Source organism: Falco peregrinus, chromosome 4, assembly GCF_023634155.1.
Source record: "Falco peregrinus isolate bFalPer1 chromosome 4, bFalPer1.pri, whole genome shotgun sequence".
In the NCBI taxonomy this organism is placed as follows: domain Eukaryota; kingdom Metazoa; phylum Chordata; class Aves; order Falconiformes; family Falconidae; genus Falco; species Falco peregrinus.
In genome coordinates, this window is record NC_073724.1 from 118026365 (window position 1) to 118053867 (window position 27503).

At 47.8% G+C, this 27503-nt stretch overlaps 1 protein-coding gene across 4 annotated transcripts in view; it reads left to right on the forward strand.

The window, feature by feature from the left end:
- Positions 1 to 1749: 1749 nt before the first annotated feature.
- GDPD4 (glycerophosphodiester phosphodiesterase domain containing 4) overlaps positions 1750 to 27503 on the forward strand; it is a 39287-nt gene continuing 13533 nt past the window's right edge. The window contains exons 1-7 of one of the 4 annotated variants that reach the window (XM_013305707.3): positions 1751 to 1879; positions 13336 to 13402; positions 17592 to 17800; positions 18423 to 18526; positions 19580 to 19673; positions 25354 to 25413; positions 26995 to 27093. In XM_013305707.3, coding sequence (XP_013161161.2) covers positions 17618 to 17800; positions 18423 to 18526; positions 19580 to 19673; positions 25354 to 25413; positions 26995 to 27093 — 540 coding nt within the window. In that variant the 5' untranslated portion in view covers positions 1751 to 1879; positions 13336 to 13402; positions 17592 to 17617. Of the gene's footprint in view, positions 1880 to 13335; positions 13403 to 17591; positions 17801 to 18422; positions 18527 to 19579; positions 19674 to 25353; positions 25414 to 26994; positions 27094 to 27503 lie in introns of all 4 variants that reach the window. The other 3 variants (XM_055802209.1, XM_013305708.3, XM_055802210.1) reach the window with 3 other exon arrangements.

The following is a 27503-nucleotide window of genomic DNA, read 5'->3' on the forward strand; positions in this document are numbered from 1 at the left end:
TTCTTTGCTTGTTAAGAGGTGGGGCTATGGTTGTGGTTTAAATGACCTTTTTTTTTAATTTTTCAGGGCTCTTCCCTCCACTGCAGGGAGCTTTTTAGTGCTGAGGATGTTCCTCAACCCTGTGCCCTTATCCCCCACGTACTCCTTGGAGTTCATCCATGCCGTGAGGATACAGCAGCTGGAAGCAAGGCAGCTCGGACCAGGATGACAGGGAAGCCCTTCGGAAGGTATTTCGGGGAGTGCGGACCTTGCTGCTGGCTTCAAAGACATAGCAAAGCTCTCAGGCTCTCTGGGCTCTCCCCTGCTCCTCAGACCTGCCAGGCCACCCCCATGCCATGCCGCCCCTGGGCACGGGCCTTCAGGACCTTAGCGTGGCTCCGTGATGAAGCTGGGCTCAGCACAACCGCAAATATATAAGGAGAAAAATCCAGTGGATTAACCCGGGAGATTATACCTGCAAGGTACCTGGAAAAGCTGCTATTGCATCTTCCTACATCTCATCAGTGCCATCAGCATTCTTAATCTCACCCTGTCCTGCCCTATTTATCAGGTTCCCAGGAACCAGACCATAAAACAGATAATATTTCTAGATGCTCACACACAATCCCAAGCCTCTTCAGGCCAGCCAGCTAAGCTGAGATGGGAGACAGTCAGTAATGAAACTGGCTGTTTCTACCTTCATACCTTGCGGGTCCCACAGTTATATAATACTCCAATTCCAAAGGGAGATGATGCTATTTTAGGACCTAGTGCTAAGTAAGGATTAGCAATACTGCTTTCAAAGTGGAACTTTTATATGCCTGTTGCTCATCATTAGTTTTCAGAGTGAACCAGGCTGTCGTCTCTATAGCTCACCTGCTGATTCAAAGTTTCTCTTTCTAATGTCAGCTGCCCCAAAAAGCTGCGGGGCCATCGTGTCTGCCCTCATCTTCCCCTCTCTGTCTGCCAGGGCGGTTTGCTGATTTTGCTTTTGAGGGACCCTCTGATCCATCTTTTCATCCAACGAGAAAAATCCCAGTGGGAGAGACCACAGGGCCAAAACGCCCGCAGCAGTGGCGTTTCAGAGAGTGCTCGGGGGCTGTAGGGGGGTTGCTCTTGTCTCTCACGCAGCAAAGAGGTTTTTAGGAGCAGGAGGAGTGGTGTGAGGCTGTCAGCTCCCTAACCCGAGAAACTTTACGGTGGGATTTTTGCCTCTCTGAGAGTCCAGGGTGCACTGGAGATTACAAAATACAACCACACAAACTGCTTTTGTTGTACTGACCTGCCCCCTCTCCCCTGCCAAAAGAAGTTATGTCTCTAATAGGATTTAGATTTTAAAGCACAAAACTGTGTGAAAAATAAGTAAAATAAGCAGGGTTTGCATCTAGGGTTGCTCAGAAATCTGGTGCAGCGGATTCACGCCTGGGGCTTACAGCTGTGAGAAGCATTTTCACAGAGGGCGTTCCGGAGTTTTAATTCTGAGGGTTGGTGATGACATGTTTCGCCCAAATCTCCTTTGGGATATTTCCTCAGACCCCTTCCTTTGCACACCTAATTCTGCTAAGGCAGGATTTGCATGCCAGCCTCTCCTGCTCTAGGTGTGAGATGGATGGATCAAGTCCAGGTTTGCCCGCAAGTCCCTGGCACCTCCTGGAGCCACGCAGTGAGCAGCTGCCCGCATCCCATCATCAGATTTTAGTTTTTCCAGCCTTGGGGATTGAATTTATTAAGCCTCCCGTGGCCCCTCCTACCGTGGGAGGGACGGCTTCAGCAGCCTCTCTAATACTGGGTGTCACACAGCGGTGCCACCATTCGGGTCCCGGAGTGTCACAAGCAAAGGACACAGCAACCCAAGTGCGGCAGAAAGGAAAAATAACCCCTCCATGAGCATCCCGGCGAGGTAATTATCTCCTCTCTCTGAACCCTTAAAGATGCTCCTGCCCTGTGAAATGCGCCTCTTCTTGCTCTTTCCTGCCTGCCCTAAAAGTTAGCACTGTGGTGGGGGGTTTCTTTGACTTTTCCCTTTCTACTTTGGACTTTTGAGTGTGTTGGTTGGGGATGCGACAGCAGGAGTTTGACCCGGCTCCTGCCTGGATTGCAGTGGGAAACAAAGCCTGAAGTGCTGGAGAATAGGGAGAACCGGTAACAAAAGGGGAGCGAAGGGGGTGATTTGTGAGTGGTGGGTGGTCCTGGTGGTTTGCTGGGGAGGAGAAGGCGCTTGGCAGTCTGGCTTCACTCTCGGGGTCCGCACCAGATGAGTTGACTTTGACCTGTTGAGGGGAGAAACGGGAGCTGGGATGAGATGTGAGTGGTGGGTGGCTGGTGGGGCTGCTGTAGCTGGGGCAGTGGCGGGAGGGAAACAGTGGCCAAGCATTTGCAGTTCTTGGGATAAAGGGCTGTTTCCATAGTAAAAGGGAGAAAGGAGCCTCTCTCTTTCTTCCCCTGAGCTTGCCTAGCATGTGAACGGGGAGGCTGACTCAGGAACAAATAACCCGTGAAAGGCTAACATCTGGGAACAGCTGTAAATAATCAGGACCAGGTTGGAAAGGCTGGAACAAACCCTCTGGTCCATCAATTGCCCCGCCGCGGCACGTCACCCTGGGAGTTTTGATGGATAACTGTTTGGAGCACAGCTCAGTTTGCAGCCGAAAGCAGGATCTGGCCCTGCCGTTATCTGAATTGTTCCACGTGATTTGAAGGCATATCCATAATTAGCAGTGAAAAGGGGGAATTTTCACTTCTAAGAAAGTGTGAATTTTAATTCAGGGTTGGGTGCTCAGCTGATATGAACCTGGGGACTGGCACCAGGCCAGTTTTGGGGTTGGGTAGTGCAAACTTTCATTAGCTGGAGGTCCAGCCCGTGGTGTACATCACCTCCTTTTCACTTTTATGCTTGCTTTGGGAATCCCGACCTCACAGTATAACATCTCTCAGGACTTATTCTCCAGCATGTAATACCAGGTGGAAAGGCAAGAGAGAACAAAAATAATTTCCTACAGCTGCTCAAAGCTTTTAAATTACATTTAACAACAACAACAACAAAAAACCCCAAACTAACAACAGCAGCAATAAGCATAATGCACCATGGGACAAGCTGGATTTTAATTAAAGAAATGTTCTGGATGTGGGAGCCAAATCCTTTGTGTCACTTCCTTTCCAATTTTGCTATTGAAACGTTTAAAAGTTATGCAAGATTTCCAGGGCAATTTTTTGGAAATCTTTGCAGAGAAACACAAAGCTGGGTTTCACAACCAGTCCTGTGACTTTTTTATGCCATGATGCTGGACCGAGGAGGTGGCTCATCTTTGGAGCTTTATGTGTCTTTTCTGGTGATGAAAATGCCATTCTTGAAATCTGGTGGCGGTAGGTTGTTGTGAGACTACCTGCAGCTTACAAAGTGCCTCTGTGCAAGTTGTTACCATACACTTGTACTTAGTGTGATGAAGTATCAGCCAAAATACAAGAAAAAGCATTTCCCCCCCACTTCCCGAGTTTGTGGCCCTTTGAGAACGCGCTCTTCATTTCCTTGCTGTGTGAGACCCCAGAAGCCCTCCTTCAGCAAACATTTCTCAGTGCGTGCAAATGGCTTCTGAAATTACCGCCCACCAGCTGAGACACGTGTGCTCCTTCCTCCTTGCAGTGTGGAACAGATCCTGCCCCGTGGCAAAGTCCCAGCTCGGTGGCTTTGCATGGGGGACAGGCTGGAGGGAGCTCTGCAGCAATAGCCTGGCTTGAGACCGAACCTAACTCCACGTCTCCTGGGATATTTTGAACGAGGAGATCTGTACCTTGTCTTGGAGTGACCACCTGTGGTTTGGCTTGTAGAACTGCCCCAGAGACCTCTGTGGTGTACCATAAATGAGGGTCTTGAGCTACTTTTTAGAAGAGCAGATAGGATAAGCAGTTGGGAAGATCCTTTGGGCTCCAGATTATACTGGGGGGAAAGAAAGGGAGCCAGCATGGGTAGAGCAGCTTGGAGACATGACCTGTGATGTACCCTGGACCATGCTTTCATGGCAGGATGAGCCCTGAGGGCAGTACGAGCTTTGCTCCACATCTGCTCCAGCTACGGACACCTTGCGCAAAAGCTGAGCAGCCTGCCTGCAGATGCTCATCTCTTCAGCATCTTGTCCTCACCCTGTTCTTCATGTGCTGGACACTGCTCTCCCAGCAGCATTCAAGGAGGACCCATGGCTTTTTGGTGGCTGAGGGGCTGGCATTTTATAAGATCCCAGTAAACAGAGGGTGACCTTGGGCCATGTTCCCTGTGGCTCTCCCCACCAGCAGGACATTGGCATCTGCTGCATTTCTTGTCCTCTCCAGGAAAAAGGAAGGAAGAAGAAACAGTGATACTTTAGAGGGTTGGACAGATTGAATGTGCTCATGTCCTGGTCTCATACCGGTCCTACTGTTTTGTTATTGTTTGCCTTGCAAGTCTTTGTGGTGGCCTCAGGGAAGATGCTGCGTTAAGCATGATGAGGACCTGCTCTCAGGGTCAGCATGGACTCTCCATGGTCCTGCCCCAGGTCCTTTCTGGTGGTTGGGCAGTTGTAGTCCATGTAAATGTACATGATGCTGTAGCAAGAAAGAGATGAGGAACCCTGTCCTGGGACTCATCCTCTGTAGATCTGGTGCCAAGGGAAGGCTCTTGGGGCCACCACAGCATGCCAACACTTTTCTTTAGTCAACACTCACATGGAAAGCTGGCAAGGGCAAGAAGTTAACCATGATGGTGGTGCTCTATGTGACAGCAGAAGGCAGGGAGGTAAGGCAGGGTTGAGTGGGGGAATCTGTACATGTGTGAATGAAGTTCTGGCAGCTGCCTATGGGGACAGTTCTGATGTCAATGCCACTGTTGGGTGCAAGAAGAAAGGAGATCATATCTGCAAGCAGGGCAGAGCATGGGAGCAGCTCGAAGCATCACTGTACGCCTGCACACTCAGGCTGGACTCTCATTGCTTATGTAGAAATGGTTTGGAGTCAGTCCCTTCCTTGCTCTCCCACTTCATTTCTTCTGCTCTCCAACACAACTGTGGGCAATTCCTTGTTTCTCCAGCCTCCATCTGTTCTAAATAGGCTGGCAGCCCCTGGGAGGTTTTCAATCCCTAAGACTTTTGTACAGCACTGAGCCTCTGTGACAATTACGGGTCTGGTCCTCTCTGCTCCCACCACCCTGCCTACCACCACCGATTCAGTCCGGTCCTTTTGGCAGCTGCTCTTAATCACTGAACTTATTTGGGAAGGTCTCCAGAAATGGAGAAATAAAAGACACTTTAGAAAAGGCAGGAGAGGGGAAACTGGCAAGAGCAATTCCTTTTTAAAAGACTGCTTATTTCTTCAGATGTACTTGCTACTGATTAACCTTTGCTCCATGATTGCTTTAATTGATTCATGCCTTAAAGCAGACAGAAAGGTTCTGTGGGGTCATGGTGGCTCTCTCCTAAGTGATCTCTCTCTCTCCCTGCAAAGCCTTTAATAAATTTTTGTTGAGTAAAAGCCAGTTCTTGCAAGAAACACAGGTGAATGACACCAAACCTTTTACCTTCTCCATCCCCCAGATTATCCAGCCCCAATCTTAGTGCTTTACCACTGTGACCTCTTCATTCCCTCCCTGCTGCCAGCTGGCAACCTGCTACCAAGCTGAGCCTCTCCCATATTCCTCTGCAATTCATGGTGAATGCTGTTTTGGTGGGTGATTTTTTTGGCCCTTCTGTGAAAATGAGGCACTACAGGGTTAGGAACTACAGCTCTCCATAAGCCTGTTGTTGTCTTCCATGTGGTCCTACCCATGGGACCTTCTGTGGTCCCCATGACTTCTGCATGGAGAACTTCTGTGGCTGCTTTTTGTACAGCAGCAGGAATAAACCCACAGCCAAGGGGGAGACAACCGCTTGGTAGTGGTGGCCTTGGCCTCTCCATGCTGCTGGCTGGATGACGATAAGTGGCCCTGACTACCTGTGTCCCTGTGGCGAGGGGGGTGAGATGCAAGTGGCAGAAACCCGTGTTTGGAAACAGGTGTACGGTGGGCTAGAAGGAAGCAAACCATGATCTATAGATGAGAAGGGCTTTAACAAAGATCCAGAAAATATTGTCATCTGGAAGTGCCACCATGGCTGGTGTCAGGAGAGCCTATATGGGACATCAGAGGCTCACTGCTGGCTCCTGGCACTGAGCTGGTGCATGTTTGCTGCTGCCAGCTGTAACCACAGAGCCCTCATGCCTCAACTCAGGCACAGATGTCCAGGGCTGGCTCCCAGCACCAGAGGAGCTAAACTGAGCTGGGCAAAACTGAGCAGGGCAAGGTCCATCATGTGCTTGGTGGTGCCTGGCTCTCCCTGATGCTGGGAAACACTTTCTTCATACCATTAGCTGATGTCTGCCTGGTCTGAGCTTTTCTATGGGGGGGTCTTCCAAGTATCCATGGGCTTGGGTGCCCATACCAAGGCAGCTGGCGAAGCCCAAGGTACAGAGGTGTCTCGACGGTGAGATGGAAGGGTCACAGGGTTGAACTGGGCTCTCTGGGTTTGAGTGATGTAATCCCCTTTGTCTTGGGCTGGTTTGTGCCCTGGTACTTTGGACATGTGTGGGACAGTTCATCTGGCTTATTTAGACACCTGCCCTTGGATGAAGGGTCCATTTCTCTTCTCTGGCTGTACCAGGAGCTCAGGGTGACCACTCAAACATGGAGGAGATGAGTCCAACCCACCTCAAGCTCTGCAACTAAATAAATTGCTCCCTTCTTCCAAACTGCTGGGATGTGAGTGCTGCCAGGCACTGGTCCAACAGAGATGACTGTACTGGGTGTCCTGAGCTCTGAGGAGGTCCCACAAGGGTCCTCCCATGGCTTGTCTATACTGATCTTTCTGCCTTGTTAAGCAGATTCCATGGCTTGCACCAGCAGATGGACAGAAATCAAATGAGCTGTACAGTCATCATCTGCTGCTCCTGCCACGCCGCTGGCACAACCGAAGTTGGGAAACTGAGGCTGTGGGTGATGGCCCCGCTGCATCCGCAGGCTGGTGTTAGGTCAGGGGGTCTGAGCATGGATCTTGTGTGTCTACTATCCTTTTGCTCTGAAGTGGGTTCAAAAGCTCTCTGAGATGGCTTATGCAGAAATGTGGCAGTGTTTAATTAGCTAGAAAGGATTTTCCTCTGGGAACAGCAGAACCACATTCTTAAAAGACAAAATTGGGCCAGCCCTGATGCATTTGGATACTGCAGATAACTAAACAGAGAAACCTTCGGCTGGTGGCATGGAAAATGTCCTTTCCTCTCTTTTCCTCCCCTCCTTGCAGGGGTATTTTGCTCCAAAGCTTAACTTTTAACACTGGCAGCTTGGGGGAGGGCCAGTGCTGGGGGCTTCGGCATGATGGCCATCCAGGGCCCCTGTCCTTTGTCCCGGCTGAATAGCACTCTGCGGAGCTGCTGGGCGCCGGTATGCGATCTGCAAACCTCTTTTCTTTCCCTCTCTTGGCTGACGGACAAAGTCTTCCCTTGGAGATGATGCTTGCGGTGGTGAGCTGCCCTTGGTGGGGCTGTGGGGCCAGAGAGGGTCCCCCACACTGCATCCCAATCTCCTTGTCTCCCCTTAACAGCAGGGCACAAAGAGCCACTTAGGCATTCACAGGAGAAGAGAGGGACCCAAGCCAGGGCATGCTGAATTGCACAAAGTAGGATTTATCTTCAAAGAAATATTTCCCCCCTTTCCGAGATCCCTTTTTTTTTTTTTTTTTTTTTTTATTTTGCAAGGGATTTATTCCTCCTCCTCCTCCCCCCCAGGCAGGCTTTGAGCCGTGGAAGCACTTTTTGCCTCCCCATGGTGGCTTTTCAATGGAGGGAGAGCAACTTCTTAGAAAACCGCGGGCCACCCAGGGGCAAAGCCCAGAGCTGTGCCCCACGCGCTGCACGGGGCTGGGCTGAGCACGCCTGCGCACATCGCCGCTGCTGATGTTGCATTGCCACGAGCCTGGTGAGGACAAAACTCTTCCCTTCTCCTTTTGTCCCTACTGATGTGTGGGGAGCAGTGTTTCATCCCCAACTGGTCATGTTGAGCCTTTATTTTCAGGCTTGACCTGGAGGTATGAGCTCGCTGGTGTCCCTGATACCCTTTTTGGATCAGTAAAATGACACCTCGACATGGACACCTTGCTGCTGCTGGCTGGAACCAACACCTGGCTGGGCGGTGGAAGGTCTCCGTTTGGCCACAGCTGGAAGGTCGCTGCTCCTGATCCCTTTTGGGGCTAATTTCTGCCTCTGTCCACCTGTACTGCCCAGGGAAAGAATGCCAGCTTCCCCAAAGGGCTGGCTATCCTTACGGTGGGGGAACCCAAGACTAAGCTAAGGGGAGCCATAACTGAAGCTTATGGGTTATATATCAGCTATACGAAGGGGCTCAGGGTCAAAAACAGAGGGAAGGCTCTGCTAATGGGTCTGGCACCAACAGGGCCAAACCTACCTGTGTGCTGTGCCTGTTTCTGTGATGCTGGGAAAGCGCCTGTGTGCCCAAGAACACTTGGATCAGAGCTTTCTCACACCTAGAGCCATGTGAATACACCCAAGGCAAGCAATTCTTGAAAAACACATAACCTGAACCATTTCATATAGGTGAATATCTACTTTTCGAGAGGGAAAATCTCCTGTAGCACCGTGAGACCCTTTAAAAAACATGATGAATTCCCCTTGCCGGTTTTTTTTAATGAGATTTCTGACGTGCCAGAGTTTTTCAGGACCTTCCATGGCCAAACTGGACCCTATCCATGTTTTTGTGCAGAGGGAAATATGGAAAACAGACATGAAAGTACAGAAATCTGCTGTGTTTGGGTCAGCATTTGATGTCAGAGTGTGGGATTGCTTTGCTATCCTCAGCCAGAGTCTCCTCTTCTCCATTACCATCAATAAAGCTGGCGGCAGTCATTTCTGTGGAGGACTAGAAGAGCACCTTGGGCTGGACATGGGTCACCCCTTCCTCTCCTTGGGACTGGAGCATCCCTTCCCTCACAGCACCAAGGGCTGGCAGGCCTCCTGCCCACTCATCTCCTGGACCCTCCATGATGCAGCAGCTGCAGCTTTAGTCCTCGAGACCACGGAGACACCAGGCTGGCAGGGCCTGACGGCCACCAAGCCTGCTGGGCTGGTGGCTGTAGGTGGCCACTTTTTCTCGAGTGGTGCAGTGGAAGTTTCTAGAAGGATGGGTGGGACTGTTGGGACTTTCCAGAAGGAAGAGGGGGAGGTGCCACATTCCACAAGGACGGTTAGGGTGGGCAAGACCTTCCAGAAGAAAAGCTGAGTGGGCTGGGGGGAACCTCTTTAGAAAGTAGGTAGTGTGAACCTCTCTACAAAGAAGCAATCAGTCAAAAATAATTTAAACCCAGACCACACTGAACAGATGTTCTGGGAATAGTGTCCCATTCCCTGTCAATGGAAAGCTTCCCTCACTGAAACCATCCCCATCTGTGCCAGACACATGCTTTTGCTCCTTGGAATAGAGGGATGCTGGTGATGTGCAAACCTCTGCAGAACAGAAACCACTCAGCCCTTTCGGGAGGTTTGAGTAATAATAATGGGTGGGAATATGCCTGAGTCCAGCCAAAGACATGGCAAAGTCTTTCTCCACCCACGCACCCCCCCTTTTTTTTTTTTTTTGTTTTTGTTAAGCTACTATTCATCAGCTTTATTCAAAACACTCAATTTGCTCCTAGCAGGCGAGAGGGGAAATCTATTGTAGCACCGTGGGACCCTTTTAAAAACATGGTGATTTCCTCTTGCCTGTTTCCACATGAAGCTGAAAGCATTTGTATAAAATCCACTGTAAATGCTCTGAGGCTTGGCCAATAATTTCCTGGGCACACATTTGTTAACGCAGTCCGCAAATCGCTTTGAAGATGAAGAAAACCAGCTGTAATTTCTAATGACAATGATTATGATTAAGCAAGGTTTCTGCAAATGGTTGTGGATGAGTCAGCCCTGGGGATGGGACAGTGAGGACAAACATGCTCCCAACGTGAGAGACTATTGAGAGAGATACCTTGAAGGAGTAGAGAGAGACACCAAACAGTTCTTGGGGAGGGTTGGGGGAGAGGAAAAAGTGATCTGTGTAAAAATGTGGTTCAACTTTGGAGATTTATTTCCTGTGATGGTCACTCTGGAACAAAGCCAGGGATTAAGGTGTCTTTTCTACCCTAAATTCTCATGGCCACTGTCTGGTTTCATTTTAAGGTGAATAGATCCCACCTTGGATTGAGGCTTGCTTCAACATGCAGGCGTTTGCGTAGAAATCTGGGGCCAGCAGCTGTAGTGGAATGCAGCTGGGTTAATTAGCATTGATAATATACAACTGTGGGCTGGCTTCAGGGGTGGCAGGTTGGCCAATGTAGATAAGGTGCAGCTGTGGCTGGTTAAGTTAAGTGGTTGAGAGCCAATGAAGAGAGAGCAGCTGAGGAAGAAGGTGAGAGCGAGCGAGCGAGCACGTGCCCTGGATGAGGTGAGGAGAAGGCAGCAGAGGGACTGTATGAAGAGTATGCTGGTATGAGATGGTGAAAGACCTTGTTGCAGCGTGATAGTTTGGAGAGTGCTGCGACAAGCAGCAGCGTTACCGAACCCATATGACTCATCCCCAGCCATAGAGTTTCCTCAAGGGCTTGTCAAATTGACCCCACAATATCAACTGGCTGCCTCAGAAAATCTTGCCTTACAGCATTTGCATGTGATTATAGATGACGGACTGACGGTTGAGAAGGCCACACCACCCACTTCCAGCACAGCTCCTGTGGGATGTCTGACCTTCAGACCATAGCACAGAGTCCTCTGTGATGGGGATAAGTCCCTGTGCAACCCTAACAGATACAGGATTTTGACTTTATTCGTAGGTTAATTTGTTTGAAACGACCTTGATTATTTGTGCCTGTTCAAAGTGTGGTGGTGTATTACCAAACACAGGGCATTAACTTGGGTGGAAACCTCCCCATAGCTTTTTAAACCGCATCCTGGAGGTGTACTACGGTGAATGAAATGGAGAAATATTGTTTCTGCAGTTGCAGGAACAGTTGTACCTTGTTAACCCCTTCTACTGCCACATTTGCTTGCTGTTCCCTCTATCCCTTGTCGTTAAGCTCTATCGTTTCTTTGTCCTAACAGCCGTGTTCTTCCCCCTTAAACCCAACAGCTAATCGGTTCATGAGATGTGCTTTGCACGTGTTTGTCCCAGTCTGCACACTCCCTGTTCCCACACAGAAGTAAGGTATAATTAAGGCTTATAAAGAAACTGTTGGAAGTCTTAGCGATAAATTATAATTATCATCTGCCAGGGAAAGAAAAAGATACAGAGTGTATTCCCTATCATAGGGAGATTATGACTAGCTTTATTTTATTTGATCCTTTTTCCTTTCCTGTGTTAAACCTCATTAATTCCCTGAAAAGAAACTGAAGGCAGGCGATGATGAAATAAAAGGCAACCTAGGCTGTGATCCAGAGCCCTGGGTAGACTCGTAGGGTAGAGATGCAAGTTTAAGGGATGCTCTTTGCTGAGCTTTTCTGGCTAGTTCCAAGATCTGTGTGCTGCTTGTGGTGATGGTGATCAACCAGCAGCTTGCCAGGAGGTTGATTTCACTCCTTTGCATCTGTTGGTGCAATGCTGTGGAAGACTCCCATGTGGAAGGGCAGGAAACGATGCCCAAGAGAGTGGTGGGATGGCACCTGTAATCTCCACGCAAGGGAGCTGAAGGGGCTGGTGAGGTTCAGATCAGGCTCAGAACACCTCTTCCCCCTAGCATGGGGTTCCCTTTCTCTCCAAATCCCTTGGAAATGGTGGTATAGGCAAGGTGGGCATCACTCCTATCTGCTCCCTTCCTAAGTCATCAAGGTGCTCAGGGCAAGCTGGCCATGCTCAGGTGCTGAGAAATGACCATCTTCATGTCCCTCACATAGGTCCTGGTACCTATGTAATTTTTTTTTTCCAACTCTCTTCTTGCAGTTGACTGGGAAGTGTGTTTGTAACATCTGGAAAGATGCCTGCACCCCCCTGCCCACATGTTGCAGATACTGTATGGGAGAAAACCGGGTAGATGTATGGGAAAGGAAAGAAATATTTAAAAGGAGCCAGGAAAAAGCTATAGGACAATGAAAAATTGGGCTGCTGTACCTGTTTACCCCTTGAAAGATGAATGCCGCAGCCCTATAGCACCAAAAAAGGGCTTTTTCTCTTCGCTTGTGCACTGGCCTCTCAAGCAAGCTCCTCTTGCAGTACCTTCTGCATTCAGGCTGTGTGGCTGAATACGTTTCCTGCTTTTCCACTCCTGCTCCATCCCCCTGCGCTATATCTCATGATTTTCCTCACTCTCTGTCTAGCAGTGGGAAATGAGCAGCCCTGTCCAACCGCCTGCCACTATGGGGACTTTTATCTGCGAGCAAACAAAGTCTCTGTTTGCATGGGAAAGACCTGAGGTGTCTCGGGTTTATGGAGCTGAAAAACATATGTTACTGCTTTCACGGCTCGCTTGCTAAGGAGTCCTAAACTTTGCTCTCCTGCTGATGCATGTTTTCCTGCTTGCTCTTTGCTCCTGCGGCTTTTGCAATGAATAGATTCGAGTTTGCTGTTTCCTTCCATGATCCATTCACCTTTGCCTGGTGGAGATGGGCAAGGATTGCAGACAACCTCTAAATTTTAGGAGCGCTGTGCTTCAAATCTGAAGGCAAGTACTGTAAGGCCTCTTGCTACGTCCTGGCAATGACTGAACTGCTCCAAACCCTGATGCAGACCTCCTGCCTCCAGGCCTCTGCATCTACCGTATGCTGTGATGCTGTTGCTTGGTCCAGATGCTGGGATATTATCTTTGCTAGGATCAGGTGCTTTCAAATTTAAATCTTTCAACGTTTGGTGTGGTCTGAGGCATTTCAGATTCAGTCAGACCTTGGGAGAGGTGTTATGGCTTCTGAATGCTCTGGCTGGTAATTTGTGAGCAAGGATGAAACCATGGGATGGAGGGTCATGGAGAACCTGAGAGGTGAGTGAGCTGTAAGGAGGGAGCTTGCATTAAATTAAACACAATTATCTAAACACAGGGAGGGGCACCTGGGGGCAGGCACCTGGGAGAAGATGTGGAGGTAAAAGGGAAGGAGTGATGCCTGTGTGGAAGGACACAGGCAAAGAGAAGAAAGGAGTGCCTGGAGATCTGTGTACATTTTGAGCTGAGAAGGACCTTTTTGGCTGCCCTTCTATTTGCCTTTGTCTTCCTTATCCTCACGTGGCACTTGTCACTTCTAAGAGGAGTTTCTTCTGGACTTCTGGAGTCACCACTGAAGTGTTTGCTGATACTGGCAACAGCGCAGTGTAAATGCAGCACAGATACTTTCATCTTGCAGAGCTGCAGACGGAGATGAGCTCTTCTTAGGAGCCACTGCCTTCAGACTGCAGTGGCCCAAATCTTTGGTGAGTTGTCCCTGGTCTTCCTGATCCCTGTCAACTCTTGCCTTTGCATCAACACACAAGCATTGCCTTTTGTCTAGTGCCTCAAGCATCTGTGCTTCGTTCCTCAGCAGAGACCCAGCAGTCCCCTACAGCTGTGGGGCAGAGTGGCTCAAAGTCTCCCATCTGCTAGGTGAGCCCTGTATGCCCAGAGGGAGCAGGAGCAGCCTTGGGTCAAGTCATGATCTGGGACTTGGCAGGGTGGCTTCTGCTTTGGATGAGAGCTTGCTGATCCCAGCAGATGTGGTATAACGTGTTTGTTGGGTTCCCTGTTTTCTAGTCTCTGTCGACCTCTGGTCGTATTTTTGGAAGGGTCTGGCGGGTGACTGCAAGATCTTTTATGCATAGCCATTTTATATTTTAGGTAGAGGAGGACTTCAGCTACAGTAGCTTTCATTCCCTAGTCACCTTATGTCAGAGAAAAAGCAGATGCTGGTAAAGGATGGAAGAGAATGAAGAGTTCCTTCTTATACAGCTCCATCTTTATAGATTTAAAACAAACAAACAAAAGTCATTTTTCTAGGCACGTAATTTATGAACTCAGATGCCTAAACTTAAGCTTCATAAGTGCCATTTCCCAAGGTTTGGCAAGGACTGGGTGCCACCATGACCTTAGGACGTTGTTTGGGGTCAGCTCTTGGACAAGGTGTCCCCTTTGAGCGCTGAGGGCTCTGAGGTCTGAGCCCGTGATGAATGCCTAGCCCTGGACTGGCATCCCAAAGAAAAGGAAAGGGGTGGCACCAAGTTCATAGTGGCTTCCTTCTGCTGTTTGTGCTGTTCCTACTGTATTGTCCCCTGTATGTTCAAACACTGCATTGCATCAAGAGCTCCAGCCGTACCTTCTCCTGCTGGTGGCAACAGCCGTCAAAGCCCTAAGCTTATGAAATCCTCTCAAAGTAACAAGACTGTAACTTCAATGTAGCATAACTGGGGTAGCTAAGAGCAACTGGCCTGTAATGACCATCTACCTCCTCAGTAGTCCAGATAGTCTTGTGCAGCCCAACGTATCTCCATTTACTTGAGTGTAGATATGTCAGAAAGTATCTGTGCTTAACCAGATGAGATGTGAGTCCAGGCTTATTGCCTCTGTGGGGTGCTTTGGCCCTTTTCAGGCTGCAGAGGAGCAGCTGGGTGAGGTAGCTCTGTCCTTTGGGGCATAGGAGAGGAGAGAAAAGGTCTCTGGGAAGAAAAGGGGCAGGGCAGGGGAAAAGAAATGGATGGATAGGGCACCGGCAGAAGCCAGAACCCAAAGCAAGGGACAGGTTATGGTCTTTGACGCTGAGAGGTCTGACTGCCATAGTCGTACTGCTAAACATCTTGGACAACAGGGTCATTGGGGATTCAGGGGATGCCAGACACAAAGGTTTTTTGCTCTTGTTTCACCAGCCTGAAGTTTTTGGGAGGCCCGCTTGGAGGTGGTAGTGGAAAGGAGGCTGTGTTCTTCTCTTCCTCCTTCCCCAGCCTCCTCTGAGATGAAGGGTGCCTTCCCCAACAACCCCTGGGCTTGGAGAGGTGACTTGTGTGGAAAGACCAAGGCAGAAGTTAACAAAATTCTTTATTATAATGATGTTAGAAGTGCTTTGATGCATAAAGCTGAAAACACCTTTCCCTTGCTGCTGGGGGTGAGCCCAGGGTGAATTATTTCAGCCTTCAGAAGGCTGAGGCCAGACCATGTTTGACACATGAGAGAAACTGAATGCTGCAAGGATCCAGTGGCCTGTGCTATGGGTGGACAGGTCTACCCTGGGGAAACTGAGGGCTGTTCACCAAGTCCTGTTACAGCCACCGTGTGCCAAAACGCATGGGAAACGTAAGGAAAATCCCAATTAACGGGTGACTGTGGACTCCATACAAGGATACTCTGAGGAGAGGAAAACATGAACTACAAGGAAAGACGGGAAAATCTGGGATTGTTCAGGCTAGAGAAGGCCTAAGGGGAGACATCCAAATGTGAATACATGAAGTATGTAACAGAGGAAAAGTTTAAGCTGTTCTCTATACCCACCATGAACAGGGTGTGAAGTAATGTGCTTAAACTGTACTACAGAAGACCAGACACTGGGACACGGGGACACACACGCACGCATACCCCTACACACCAACTTTTAATAGTAAAGCTAGTTAGGTAGCTTGTCCTGGGAGCTGGTGGGATCTCCATCACTGGCAATTTTCATGAGGGGTAGACTAAGACCTAGACTTAACACCTGACATGCTGCTGGATCCAGCCAGATGGAGTGGACAGTGTTTCGAGGTCTCAGTAATCTCTGTTCTGTCAGATCCTGTGTGCTCATAAGCACATACTGATGTGTGAGCCTCGTGCCTACACCAGGACTGCGAGTAACAAACCCCATGGCCCACTGCCAGCAAAACTTATGGGTTTGGTCTGGTGTCCGGAATTCCTGTTGCTGAAGGAGAAGGGCTGGGCAAAAACAGGTGCTGTGGTTTGGTGAGAGGGGAACTCGTGGTTTAAGGAACCTTATAGGAGGTAACAAATACTGCGACCCCGTGGCACATGACACCCTTCTGGTGAGAGCTCTGAAGGGTCAAATATATTCAAAAGACGTGGCTGGAGTAACTTGGTAATTGCTGGGTTTATGCCAGGCATACTTTAGGCCAGCTAATGAAGACAGCCAGATCAGCTGTGGCCAGCATTGCTCACCGGTGGCATAATGCCCACATCCCCCCATCCGTGCTCTGGGTAATTTAAGAGCAGGATCACCATCTTGCCACATGAGATCGGCATCAATTTTTTACTATGGGGTGACCTGCTGGTGCCAAGATCCGATACTGCTGAGCTTCTGGGAGGGCTTGACCCCACCGTATCTAAGAGTGTGTGACTGCCCTGGGTGGGCAGACATGTCTGTCTCAGGAGTGCATGGCACGCTTGGGCACCGCTTAATTAGTAGTGGTCAAAACTCCTTTTGTTTCACTTCCATCCGGTCTCCTTGCACTCCAGCTTCCAATAGGCTGGGACATTTGGAAAGGGTACAGGGGATGCATAATTTCATTTTTAACTTGTGTCTTATGTCTCCATTTTATTTTTGCTTTCTGCAAACTGATCCGTTTTTTGGAAGTGTCAGTTTGCAAGGATTTATCCACTGATTTCTGCAAAGACATGCTGGGCTCTGAGTTATTTGCAAACAATTTATGTGTGCATTTCATCCATCTGTATAGTGCAGCAAATTGTTCATTCTTGTTCTTAAATGACTGTTATTACATCAGATAAATCAGTGAAATTGGGAGTCCTAAGCTACAAATTTGCAGCAGACATGCCTGGATTTGAACATGGTTGGTATGGACTCAAGGATACGATGGCACTTTTTAATGCAACAGAAAAATATCTCTGGCTGTCTCTGTACTTTAAAGAGGTGCTGGGCAATGATGTTTCTCTGTATACCCACACAAGAATGTTTTCCTTGCAGTATGGACAGTGCCCTGCTGGGTGAAGGGCTTTTTGCTGGCACAAGCCCCTGTGCTATTTGCTTCACTGTTAACTACATCGGTTGCAATTTACCACCAAGTTCTTTGTCTAAAATCTTGATTATGAAGACATCTCCTATGTGTGCATCTCTACAGCTACTCTTTCTACCCTTGAGAAACTCTGCCAAATAAAGCTATTTCAATCAGGAAATAATTTTTATTTAAGACATCAGTCTGTACAGTGCTACAGTTTTGCCAGGATAAGAGAGCTGTGTACTTGGAAGGTTTTAGTCCCTTTCCTGCATGAGCTGGTTAAACTGATAGCAGGTTACAGACAGGTCACGGTGATGTTGAATTAATTTCCATGGCTAAGCCTAGGCTCAGGTTCATTGGCATAATTCGAGTATCTGCATGGAGTGCTTAAGTTAGTGATTTCATTTCCCAGAGCTCTCCGTATAGTCAAAAGGAGGCAGAGGTTCCCTCAGAGGGGATTCAGAACACCTATGTTACAACCAGGAGCACCACTGACTGCTGAGGGGACATGCAATGACAATGCTTTTGTTAGACATCTCACTTAGGTATATAAAATCAGGTGGGGTGTCCTCAGCACTCCTTCCTGCTGGTCTCAGCATCCTCTTGAGAAAGCTTCCTCTCTTTTTCCTGATATGACAATCTTACCTGAAAGAAAAGGAGGGTTTACTGCCTCCCCATAAAACTTGTGGTCTTTTTTCAGAAGGAAGATGAGATAAAGCCACTGAGATGGAGGCTAGTTCCACCAGCCTCAAGAGGCTCAAGTTTGGGAAGCTGAGGGTGGTACGTCGGCGCTTACTACAGAGGTATGAGCATCAGCCCTTCATCTCCTGCCTGGCTGGTTTCTACAGCTGCCGGTGGAAGCGGTACCAGCGCAGAAGGACCGAGCCTGGGAAATGCTGCTGCAAGACGGTAAGTCAGCTCAAAACCAGCACAGACATTGATTTCTCTGTAGGGACAGGTCAGCCCAAGCTGACAAGTGGTTGATGTTGTGGGTCAAGGGCATCCCTGCCCAACATCATTTGGAACCCACTGAGCTCTGCTGGGTTCTTAGATTTTGCTCAAAGTGCTTGATGTATTGCTGTGTTTCTGCAGCAAGCTTAGTTTGTCTGTGCCACCATGCAGCTGACAAATATGTGGTGGCAGGAAAAAAACCTTACACCAAACCCTTCTGGCCAGGGAAACAGCTCAAAGCCATGGGATCAAATTGGAGAAGTAAAATTTGGGATGGATGTGCAGTAAGAATTGCAAAGAGGGCTGGTGCATAGTGCGATTCCCTCTCATGTGAGGTGGTTAAAACCTGTATGTGAACTCATGAGACCTGTTTTCCCTGAAAATAACTACTGCAGAGTATGCTTTTGAGGACATTCCCCTGGTCACAGGGGGTAGGGAGGGAAGTCCTCTCCATATCTACTTGAGGAAGTCCAACACCAAGCCATGTGTTTTAGGGACAACCTAAAAGGATCTGCCATTTGCTCTGACTGCTTTGGGATAGGCAAAGCTCTGACCACTTGTCCTTCCTCTCCCTCTGCAGCGGGAATGCGTGTTTTTCCCATTGCTTGTTGGAGCTTTCTGCTTTTCTCTGGTCTTTCTGTACATGTGGGGTGAAGCAAAAAATGACTACAATAACTTTGACTGGTAAGTACCATCTTTTCCTCCTCTCCCACTCCTTGGGCAGGCCACTAGGCTGGCTGGGAAGAGATGAACACCCTCCCCAGCAGCTGTGCTGCAGCAGGACCCTTGAGCCATAAGCCAAAGATTTGGCTCTTTAAACTCTTGGTTACAGCATCCCAATTGACCGTCCACTGAGTCCAAAGGTGATGAGGCTATGTCCTTTGCTGGGCTACAATTTTTAGGTGTAAGTGTGTATTTGGGAGAAAGGAGAGAATCATCATCACAAAAATTGTGAGTGAAGGGTACTAAATAGCTCTTTCCTTTCCTTCTCTGAGTCTTTTTTTCCACCCCTGCTCCCTCTGAAGAAATGTCGTGGCTGGCATCAGAGGCATTGCACCAGCTATCTCACTGCAAGACAAGTGCATGTTCCCAGGCTCAAAAGTAAGAAATAACCAGCAGGGATTTATGTGGATCCTTTCTTTCTGCAGTACTCAGGCAACAGTTATGCAAATCTGGCCCCTAAAATTAAACAGCTCAAATGTTATGGGGAGGAAAGGTGTCATAATCTTATTCATCCCTATTGAGCCTTCAGGTAAAAAGCAAAGCTTCCCTCTCTCTCCCCTTGGGCGATCCCTCTGCAGCTTCTCCAGCTTTCTCGTGTTTTCTGCTTCAAAACCTGACTCAAATCTCCTTTTTGCTGCGGTGCCTGACACGACCACATGCAGACAAGGTGGGCTGTGGGCCTGTCATGGCATCTTAGCGTTTCCTCAGGCTGCCTTGTCTGCAGCAAAGTGCTGTGCCTTAGAGTCAGGCTGGGAGCTCTCTGGAGCCAGCCCATCGGTTTGGTCCTGTGCTTTACCACCCCAGCACACTGAGGTGTTGGTCTGGAGGTTAATGCAAGCATGGATTTGGGGAATGAGGCTCTTAACCGCTTTTGCGTGTCACAGGGTAGATTTCCTCCCTCCCTCTTTGTTTTATTGCTCTGAAAACATCAAAACTTCAAGGAACAAGGCTGTGGTTCGCCTCTAGTCTATGTGCTAAACACAAACACTGTTAAACCATTTTATTGTTTTTTAGGTATAACTATGGGAACCTGGGCTTCTGGTTCCTCTGGTCTCTTGTTCTCCTGATCGTGGCTGTAATCTTGTTCACGTACATCACGCTGTTATTGGTAAGTAACGCTCCTTGTAAGCCAACCAGGATTCGAAGTCCTAAAAAATAAACATAGGAGTGGCTTTAATGAGTCAGACCAAAGCTCAGCCTAGCCCCACATATGATCCTTACACATTGGATACCTGGGGAAGATGGGGAACACAATGAGCGTTGGTGACTTTCTCCCCACGCCCACCTGCAGATCACCAATTTCAGCTTGGGTGTCTCTGAGCCAGGTGTAGTTTCTGTGATTTCTCTCGATGCTTTCCCTTTGATGAATGTGTCCAGTCTCTCCTTGAAGGAAAGCCAAGCCATCAGTGGCTGGATATAGGTTTAGGAGAAGCTAGAGCTGTTGCTTTGGCAGCAGGGAAGTATGGGACACTATGTTAGCAGTGGTGGTATGCCATCAAAGCGGAATAGTTCCTCGAATCCTGAATAAAAGGCTCATCAGGAGAAGGGTAAAATTATCACTGAAGCTGCCTTGAATCACTCCGCTTTGCTGGAGGGTTTCTCTCCAGGTAGAGACTAGAGATGTGGTCACAAAATGCTGTTGAAGTTTATGCCCAAGGAGGCAACATTCCTGAAATCTTCACTTTTCCAAATCCATGATCTGCTGTCTGCTTTGGTTACTGGAAACACACCAAAAGCAAGCATTTCCTAAAGTTTCTACCTACTCATCCTTTTCCTCTGTCCTTTCCCTCATAGGGACACCAACCCACCCACCCCCCACCCACCCCCCAAATAAAGACAGCTCTGCACTTCTTGTTTCCACCTTCTGCATCCAGAGCTATAGGCTAAGAAATCACTTTAACTCCAGGGACTGAAATCTATGTTCAGTCTCATGCCTGCTTCATCTTCCGTTCTGAAATGCCAGGTGCTGAGGGTGAGGTTATGGCTTTGACTCACCTCTGTGACCAAGACAACCAGCTTTTATCATCAATTCCTGCTGTTCTTATCCATTCCCTGGCATGTCATCATATAGTCAATCTGTGAATTGCTCATGGCAGGGAATCTCTTTTTTGCTTTGTTCATGCAGTGTGTAACACAGTATGTTTCTGAGGTCCTTTGTCCCTGCTGAAGTACAAATAAATAGTGATTTACCCTTGTGCTAGCAATAAAAACCCCAAGTGATAAATAAGGCAGCTGCTTGGCTATGCCCACAGTGATCAACAGCATCATAAAAGCTGTGGACTAACTGAGCTCTGAATAGGACAAGTAATATTTAATTGCAAAGGTTTTGTGACACCCTGGTGACTCCAGGGCTTGACATCTATTATTCAGCAAAGCCTACTGGGCAATCCATGGAGAAGTGTGGGTGGTTTGGTGATTACAGTGCTACTCTGGGCAACTCAGAGCTTTGCCAGAGGTGCCCAAGGGAGATGGATCCCTCTGAGATCATACCTCAGCAGGCTGTGGATCTGGAGTCAACCTCAGGATCAGACTAAGCCATCACAGCACATGCTGGAAATGAGCTTTACAGGATTTCCTGGGTTTGAGGAGCCTGAAGACCCCTGGGGCTGGTGCGTCATGCCCTCTCTGGATCCAAGCATCAGCCAGTGTCCAAGCAGTGGGCTTTCTTAGAGGAGCTGCATGTCTTTGGCAGTGTGAACATGATGACTGGAAGCTATCAGGGTGGGTGATGGACAAAGTAAAGCTAGAAAGGAAGACGGTGAATATGAGGCAAAATTGGTGTCCTACAGGGTTCAGTTCATTCTTGATACAACTCTTCATTGTATAAACACATCCTCATCTTCCTCCTCTCAGCAGCTCAGTTCTTTCTAACAAGGCTGATGGCATTTGCCTTCCTCAGGAGGGTGAACACAGGCAAACCTGAAAGAATACAAGTAGTTTGGATGCTATCAGACAAGTCCTACAAAAGAAACACTTCAGAGGTTCCTCTGCTCTGGGGACAGCCCCTGCAGTGACGGTCCATTTGCTCCTTGCTTTCATGAAGCTGTTAGGTCACCCACCCAAAGCTGTTGGGTATGTCTAAGGGCACTTGCCCTGCTTGATTGCATCATTGTGTCACTGTGTCTTATCTGGCAAGACTGCCGCACACATATTTGTTGAGCAGTGGGCACTGGGAGGCATGAGGCCCCACATCATCAGAGCTGTTACCTCAATAGGATTAGGTCTTGAAGGAAAGGGGAGCAAGGAAAATTATCACCACCACCACTCATGCTCCCACTATCTCAAAACACGTGGGGTCACATAACAGTCACAAGCCTGCATGCAGGGTCTTGCGGTGATAACTGTGGATCAGCAATGCTCATCCCAGAACGGCTTCTTTCAGAGGACTCTGCCAGGAATCACCTTGCCCATCACTGTTTGCAGAGCTCCACTGCCACAACGTCTGGCCTTTCACTGTAGCCTTCGATGAACCACCCAGCAAAACACTAGGAGCCTCACAGGCTAGTAAGTGCAACTCAGCCCTTCCTCATCTAGATAAATTTATCAGTGTGGGTACTCTGTGATAGCTGGATCACTCTAATACATTTCAGAAAACTGATGTCCAAATAGGTTTCCCCACAATGAATCACATCCCATGTTCTGGTTGAACAGTGCTGGATGAAGACTGTCCCCTTACCTGTTACAGGAAGGACTGGAGACGTTCACCCAGGCAGTGTTTCCTTGTGACATTTTCCACCAGCAGCCTGTCACATCAGAAAACTGAGCACCCTAATGCCCTTGTTGGAGCAGAAAGATTTTATAACAACCAGGGGCTGGGCTGGTTTGGCTTTTTTTTTGTGAGCACCATACCCTCTTCCTTAATGATGGCACCCAACTGGAGCCCGCAAGCCTGCTTCCATGACCTTATTGTGAACCACTGAAGCAAACACTCTTCTGCCCACAGGCCACCAGCAGCTGAACAAAATGCTGCATAAAAAAGCACTTGCTGTCTGTACAAAGACGCTCTGCATCCGCATGCGTCATTGTAATTTCTTCAGACAATCAGTTTCAATTAATTCAATTGTTATCACTCCCCAAGACAATTTTCTCACCCCCATTAGAGCTAAAAGGTTAAGCCGAGGGGTCTAATTGCAGGACCATTCATGCTCAGTGGAGAAGAAAAAAAAACTTTTCTTGTTCAGTCTTTCAGACACTAACAGATAATACTTTCCTCTCTGCAGTTTAACCATGTTCGTGCTGAGGGTTTTGGGGAGGTGACTCATGACTGTATGAAGTGAAGAGGTTCAGATATGTTGTGGCCTCTCCATTCGCATATTAAGAGAGAGCTCAAAATAGTACGTTGGCACTGAAGTCCAAAAAGTGATGCCTCCATCCCTGAGAGACTAGGGTACCAGACAAGTTCTGAATTGCTGCATTTTTACCAGAAGGTGAATGTAAGGAGCTGAAATTTTGCTGTTGTGAACATCTAAGTGAGCAGATACTTCAGGTGAGCTGAGCATCTAAGTGCCTGCCTCCATGTCCTTGTGGTGGTAGGTTCAGAGCTTGCCTAAGCCTCACCAGCAGTATTGAGATAAGTACCAGGTCACTCCTGTGCTGAAGTAGAGTGAGGTTAAGCATGAATTGTCCATCCTTCTGCAGCCTAACCTTGTGGTCAGTGCACCCACCCAGGAAGAGGGAGACAGAGATGCAACCCTCCTTGCAGCGAATCCATCTCTTGGTATGCCTTAAGCATCCCTTAATTACCACTTTGCAGGCAGATGGTGGAGAGGAGACACTTCTGCACCTCACACTAAAGAAGACAAGAATGCAAGTGTTGGAGGCTGTAAGAGGGTCTGACAAGAGGGTTCTAGCCTCAGCAGTACTAGTCAGAAACGTGCTGCTCACCCAAGCCCACATGTCTGGGTGCTTGTGTCAGACAATCCCAGGAAATGTGTGGAAGCAGTCTGGAGGAGAGGGACCTGCTGGTGTTGGTTGTCCTAGGTGCAACCGCATGGGACATTGCTAAAGGCAACTGCTCTGTGTGGAAGAGCATGTTGGACAGGTCCTGAGGCAGCTTTTGAGGAGCAGGACGAAGTGAGGTGATTGTGGCTTAAGGTGTTAAGCTTCAGGTGTGCACATCACATCAGGTCCATCAAGATGTGTTCTCCTACAGTGACCAGTACTGCAATTTCAGGTGTTCCTTCTTCACCCTCTGAGGATGAAACCGGGGAATTATTCTTCTTGTAAACTGATAATGAGATGTTGTTTCCATCCATAAAAATGGGTTCACCCTCCAATGGCATTCCTAGATATGATGCAACATTCATATGAAGGTTGTATTGCAGTAGCAGGGAAAAGTCCAGTTGAGCATGGTCTGTGAGATAAGTGTTTGGTTGTACCTTAGCCAAGGACCAGGTCTTTGTATAACATTGCTGGCAGAAAAGGGACAAAGTGCCGTTTTTCTTCCTTTTTCTGAAGTAGCTTATTTAAATGGGCCTGGCTTAAGATCTTTAGCAGTAATTCAGTTCTCTCTGAGCTGCTCTTTGAACACAGTTACTCATCATGTCCTGGCTGCAGGATTTGATCAAAGGAGGCTAACATGTCAAGAAGCATTTAAAAACTGATCTATATTCTCTGCTGAGCTTATAACTTGCTTCTAATTAGCATGATCCTGTAAAGAGAGTGTGTTTTTAGCTGGATGGGAAACAGATTACATTGCCCTGGAGTTCTATTTCAGGAAAGAAGAGCCCCTTCCCCTAAATCTATATGTCCTGTTTTAGTACAATCCCACTGTGCTACAGTCTTTAGGGACCTGTATCATAAATGATCCTTCTCAGTGGAACACTGATGTCTACTAACAGAAACTTTTCTCTAAACTCTGGTATCTGGTGATACTGGTCCCCAAATTATTCCTTACACTGCTTGGGAAGCTTGCCCCAGGCACTTGGATTCCTGAGCATAGACCTGTGTGTTTTCACAGCAGCGAGGTACTTCTCCTGCTGAGATTCATCACCAGGTTCACTGGTGGTTTGGGTCTGGGACAACTTCAAAAAACCACTCCATCGGAGTCATGGACTGGCTTTCCTCACCCTTTGCTTCCTGGCGTTCAAGGCTTTTCAGGTTGTCCCCTGCCCTGGCTGGGGTTTGAGCCATGTCTCACAGGACGACCACCACCACCACCCCCGGCACCAAGGGCTCCAACTTGCTGTCAGGAGGGAAGAAATGTGCCAGCCATCAAAAATGAGAGTCTTGTCATCTCCAAGGCACTTTTCCCTGTTCTGAGATGTGTCTGCCTCTTGTGTTTCCTGCGAGTGCTCTGGAAGTGTTCTCCTTTGTTGCCTGCTCTGTATTTTTGTGGTGCTTTGGAGGCTTGTTTTTAATTCCCTGACCTCTCTCCCATGGTCGATATGCCTCTAATTCCAACAATTGCACAGAAAATAAGCAAGGTTAGTGCTGTGCTGGTTCATACCATAGCAGTTGAACGTGGCCACCGTTCCTCTTTCAGACTTTGTACTCACAAAGAAAAATCACTGAAAGTGTGTACCCCAAAGAGCCTCATTATCTGTTACCCATGAAAGGGCTTTGATCCTGCAGGGCAGCCTTGATACGTGGTTGGCCATTTCAGAAGCATTTTTACTACAGCAATAGACACTTCTCTTCATACACCTGTCTTGCTAACAGCCTTGACATTGTGCAGGAAGACCTAGTGTAAAGTGACTTCCCAATGCAAAAATAATTCCAGGAGTACCTCAGTGAACACACTTCATCATCTTCTACCAGGATGCAAACAATGTCTTCTTGATTTCCAGGTCCTAGCGATGTGTTTGCTTGCAGAAGGCCAGCAGCTGTACCTACACTGGAGTCACAAGGTGGGATGAGCCAGGGCTTTCTTGGTAACTCTAACACATGCTTTAAATTAATTGAGTCTGTGGTGTTTTCCTGCATGAAAAACATCTTAGATTTATGAGAGAGGAGGAGGAGATGGAAGAGGTTAATCTTAGGAGGCTTTAGATGCCTATAAGAGCGATATTTCCACCTGAGCTGATCACCTAAACTCCCTTTGCAGTCAGTGGAGGTAAATGAATCCTCTGAGGATGCAGTTCATCCAGCTGCTCATAGACATCTACATTAAAATGAGATGAATCACAGTTCAAAAAAAGCATGTTTTCCCCCCACTGACTCTAAAAGAAGCCTGCAGTGATTCATTCAGGTGAAGTCTATATTTGACAGGCCTATATGTGGTAACATGAAGACAAAAGCAAAATTTTCGTGAGAAGCACTGCATAATTTTCTGTAGCAGACTCCAGCAGCAGCAAAAAAATTGGCTGCAATCTCTGCAGAAGAGAAAGTGGCTTTCCCAAGGAATCCTGGTGCCTTAAGCCTTTTGGTCTTTGGGTAGTTTGGGAAATGCCATGTGGAGTTTTGAAGGTGCAGAAACAAATCTTTGGAGAACTGTTGCTGCAAAATGATGCATTAGTATCACCTTCCTTAAGAAATTCTTGAGGCTATATGAGGCATTTTAAAAATGAGCCTCTAGCCATGCAGTTTAGAATGTAATGTGATTGTGAATCTCACAGTAGGAGGGAATAGCTGAACATGCAGATACTTGATCCTGTGTTTCTTCATTTAAATAATGAAAACACGGACACCCTTACTGTTGGAAACCGACTTACAGAAGAACCAGAAAGATGTAGAACAATTTATATATAAAAAACCCAACAATAATTGAGACTGCATCCTTGCGTGGAACAGATTAGGAATGGATTATTAAGGTGTTGATCTGTAGGATCCCCCTGAAGAATGGTTAAGGCCTTGGTCCAATTTCTACTTGCTCTTAGTTCTCAGCAGATAGATGATGTACAAAGAAGAGCCTGCCGTCACCACTGTGCTGGTACCAAACTGAGCAAGAAGCCAAAGAATAGACTGAGCTACCTCCTCACTTTTTTGGTTAAAATCATGTCTTAATTATGGGAGTGTTTGCTGAAGCCTGTTGCAAAGCAGCTCATAACATAAGGAAGCTGTGTTGCTGTCCCTTTTGTGTGGAATTCATCACTTCTGAATTTAGCCACCTGCAGGTTAGAGATCTAACGTAAACTGATTGTCTGTGCTCCAGCTACATCAACACAGAGAGAGAGGTGTCTTCCCTCATAAAGCGAGTGGGAATGGATCACCTCTGGAAATTCCTCTCTTTCTCCAATGATTCTAGAGGGAGCGCTGAAGGCTGATTAGTTGGGTACCCAACTCTTAAGATCAGTCTTGCTATACAGAAAAGCCAGTCGATAGCACTCTTGGCCGGATTTGAGTCCCTTTGGATCTCTCTGTCTCTGAACTGACAATCTCGTGCATCCTAAACTTACCGAGTCCAAGCTGCTTACATAAACCTGTGAGTCAAATGGATGGCACAGCCTGTGCAGGGATGCTGATGCTGATTTATGTCTTTGTCTCCCCAGATTGGGACTTTTCTTGTCCTGGGCTTCTCTATCACAGCCCTCTTTATATTATCAGTACTCTGGGGAGATCAATGGAAAACTGTGCACCTGTCGTTCCAGGTAAGAGGGGCTGGGAGGTCTGTTTGAAAGAACAACTTGTTCATAGAAGTATTTTGTGGTAATCGGTAGAAAATATTCTATATGGTGGGTGTTTTTCACATGGGTTTTCCTGGCAGGGTACATGGTTTTGGGTAAAGTTTTATTATGACTTAACATGTCCTGTTGGGAGAAAGGAAACCCAGACTTGAGGCTGAATTTCAAGCTCTCTGATCTACAACATGTCTCAGTTTGGGAAGTCACATCCTTTTCTTTTTTTTTTTTTTTTTCTTTTTGGCAAAAAGTAGGTCTGCTGTTAATTTGCAGGTGCCCAGGGCAGGTAAATCAGACCTGTTTGACGGGTAGGATTGCTGGAGCAAGAACTTTCTCCATAATCAGATCCTGCCAGTCCAGCAGCTTTAGCATTAGCACAA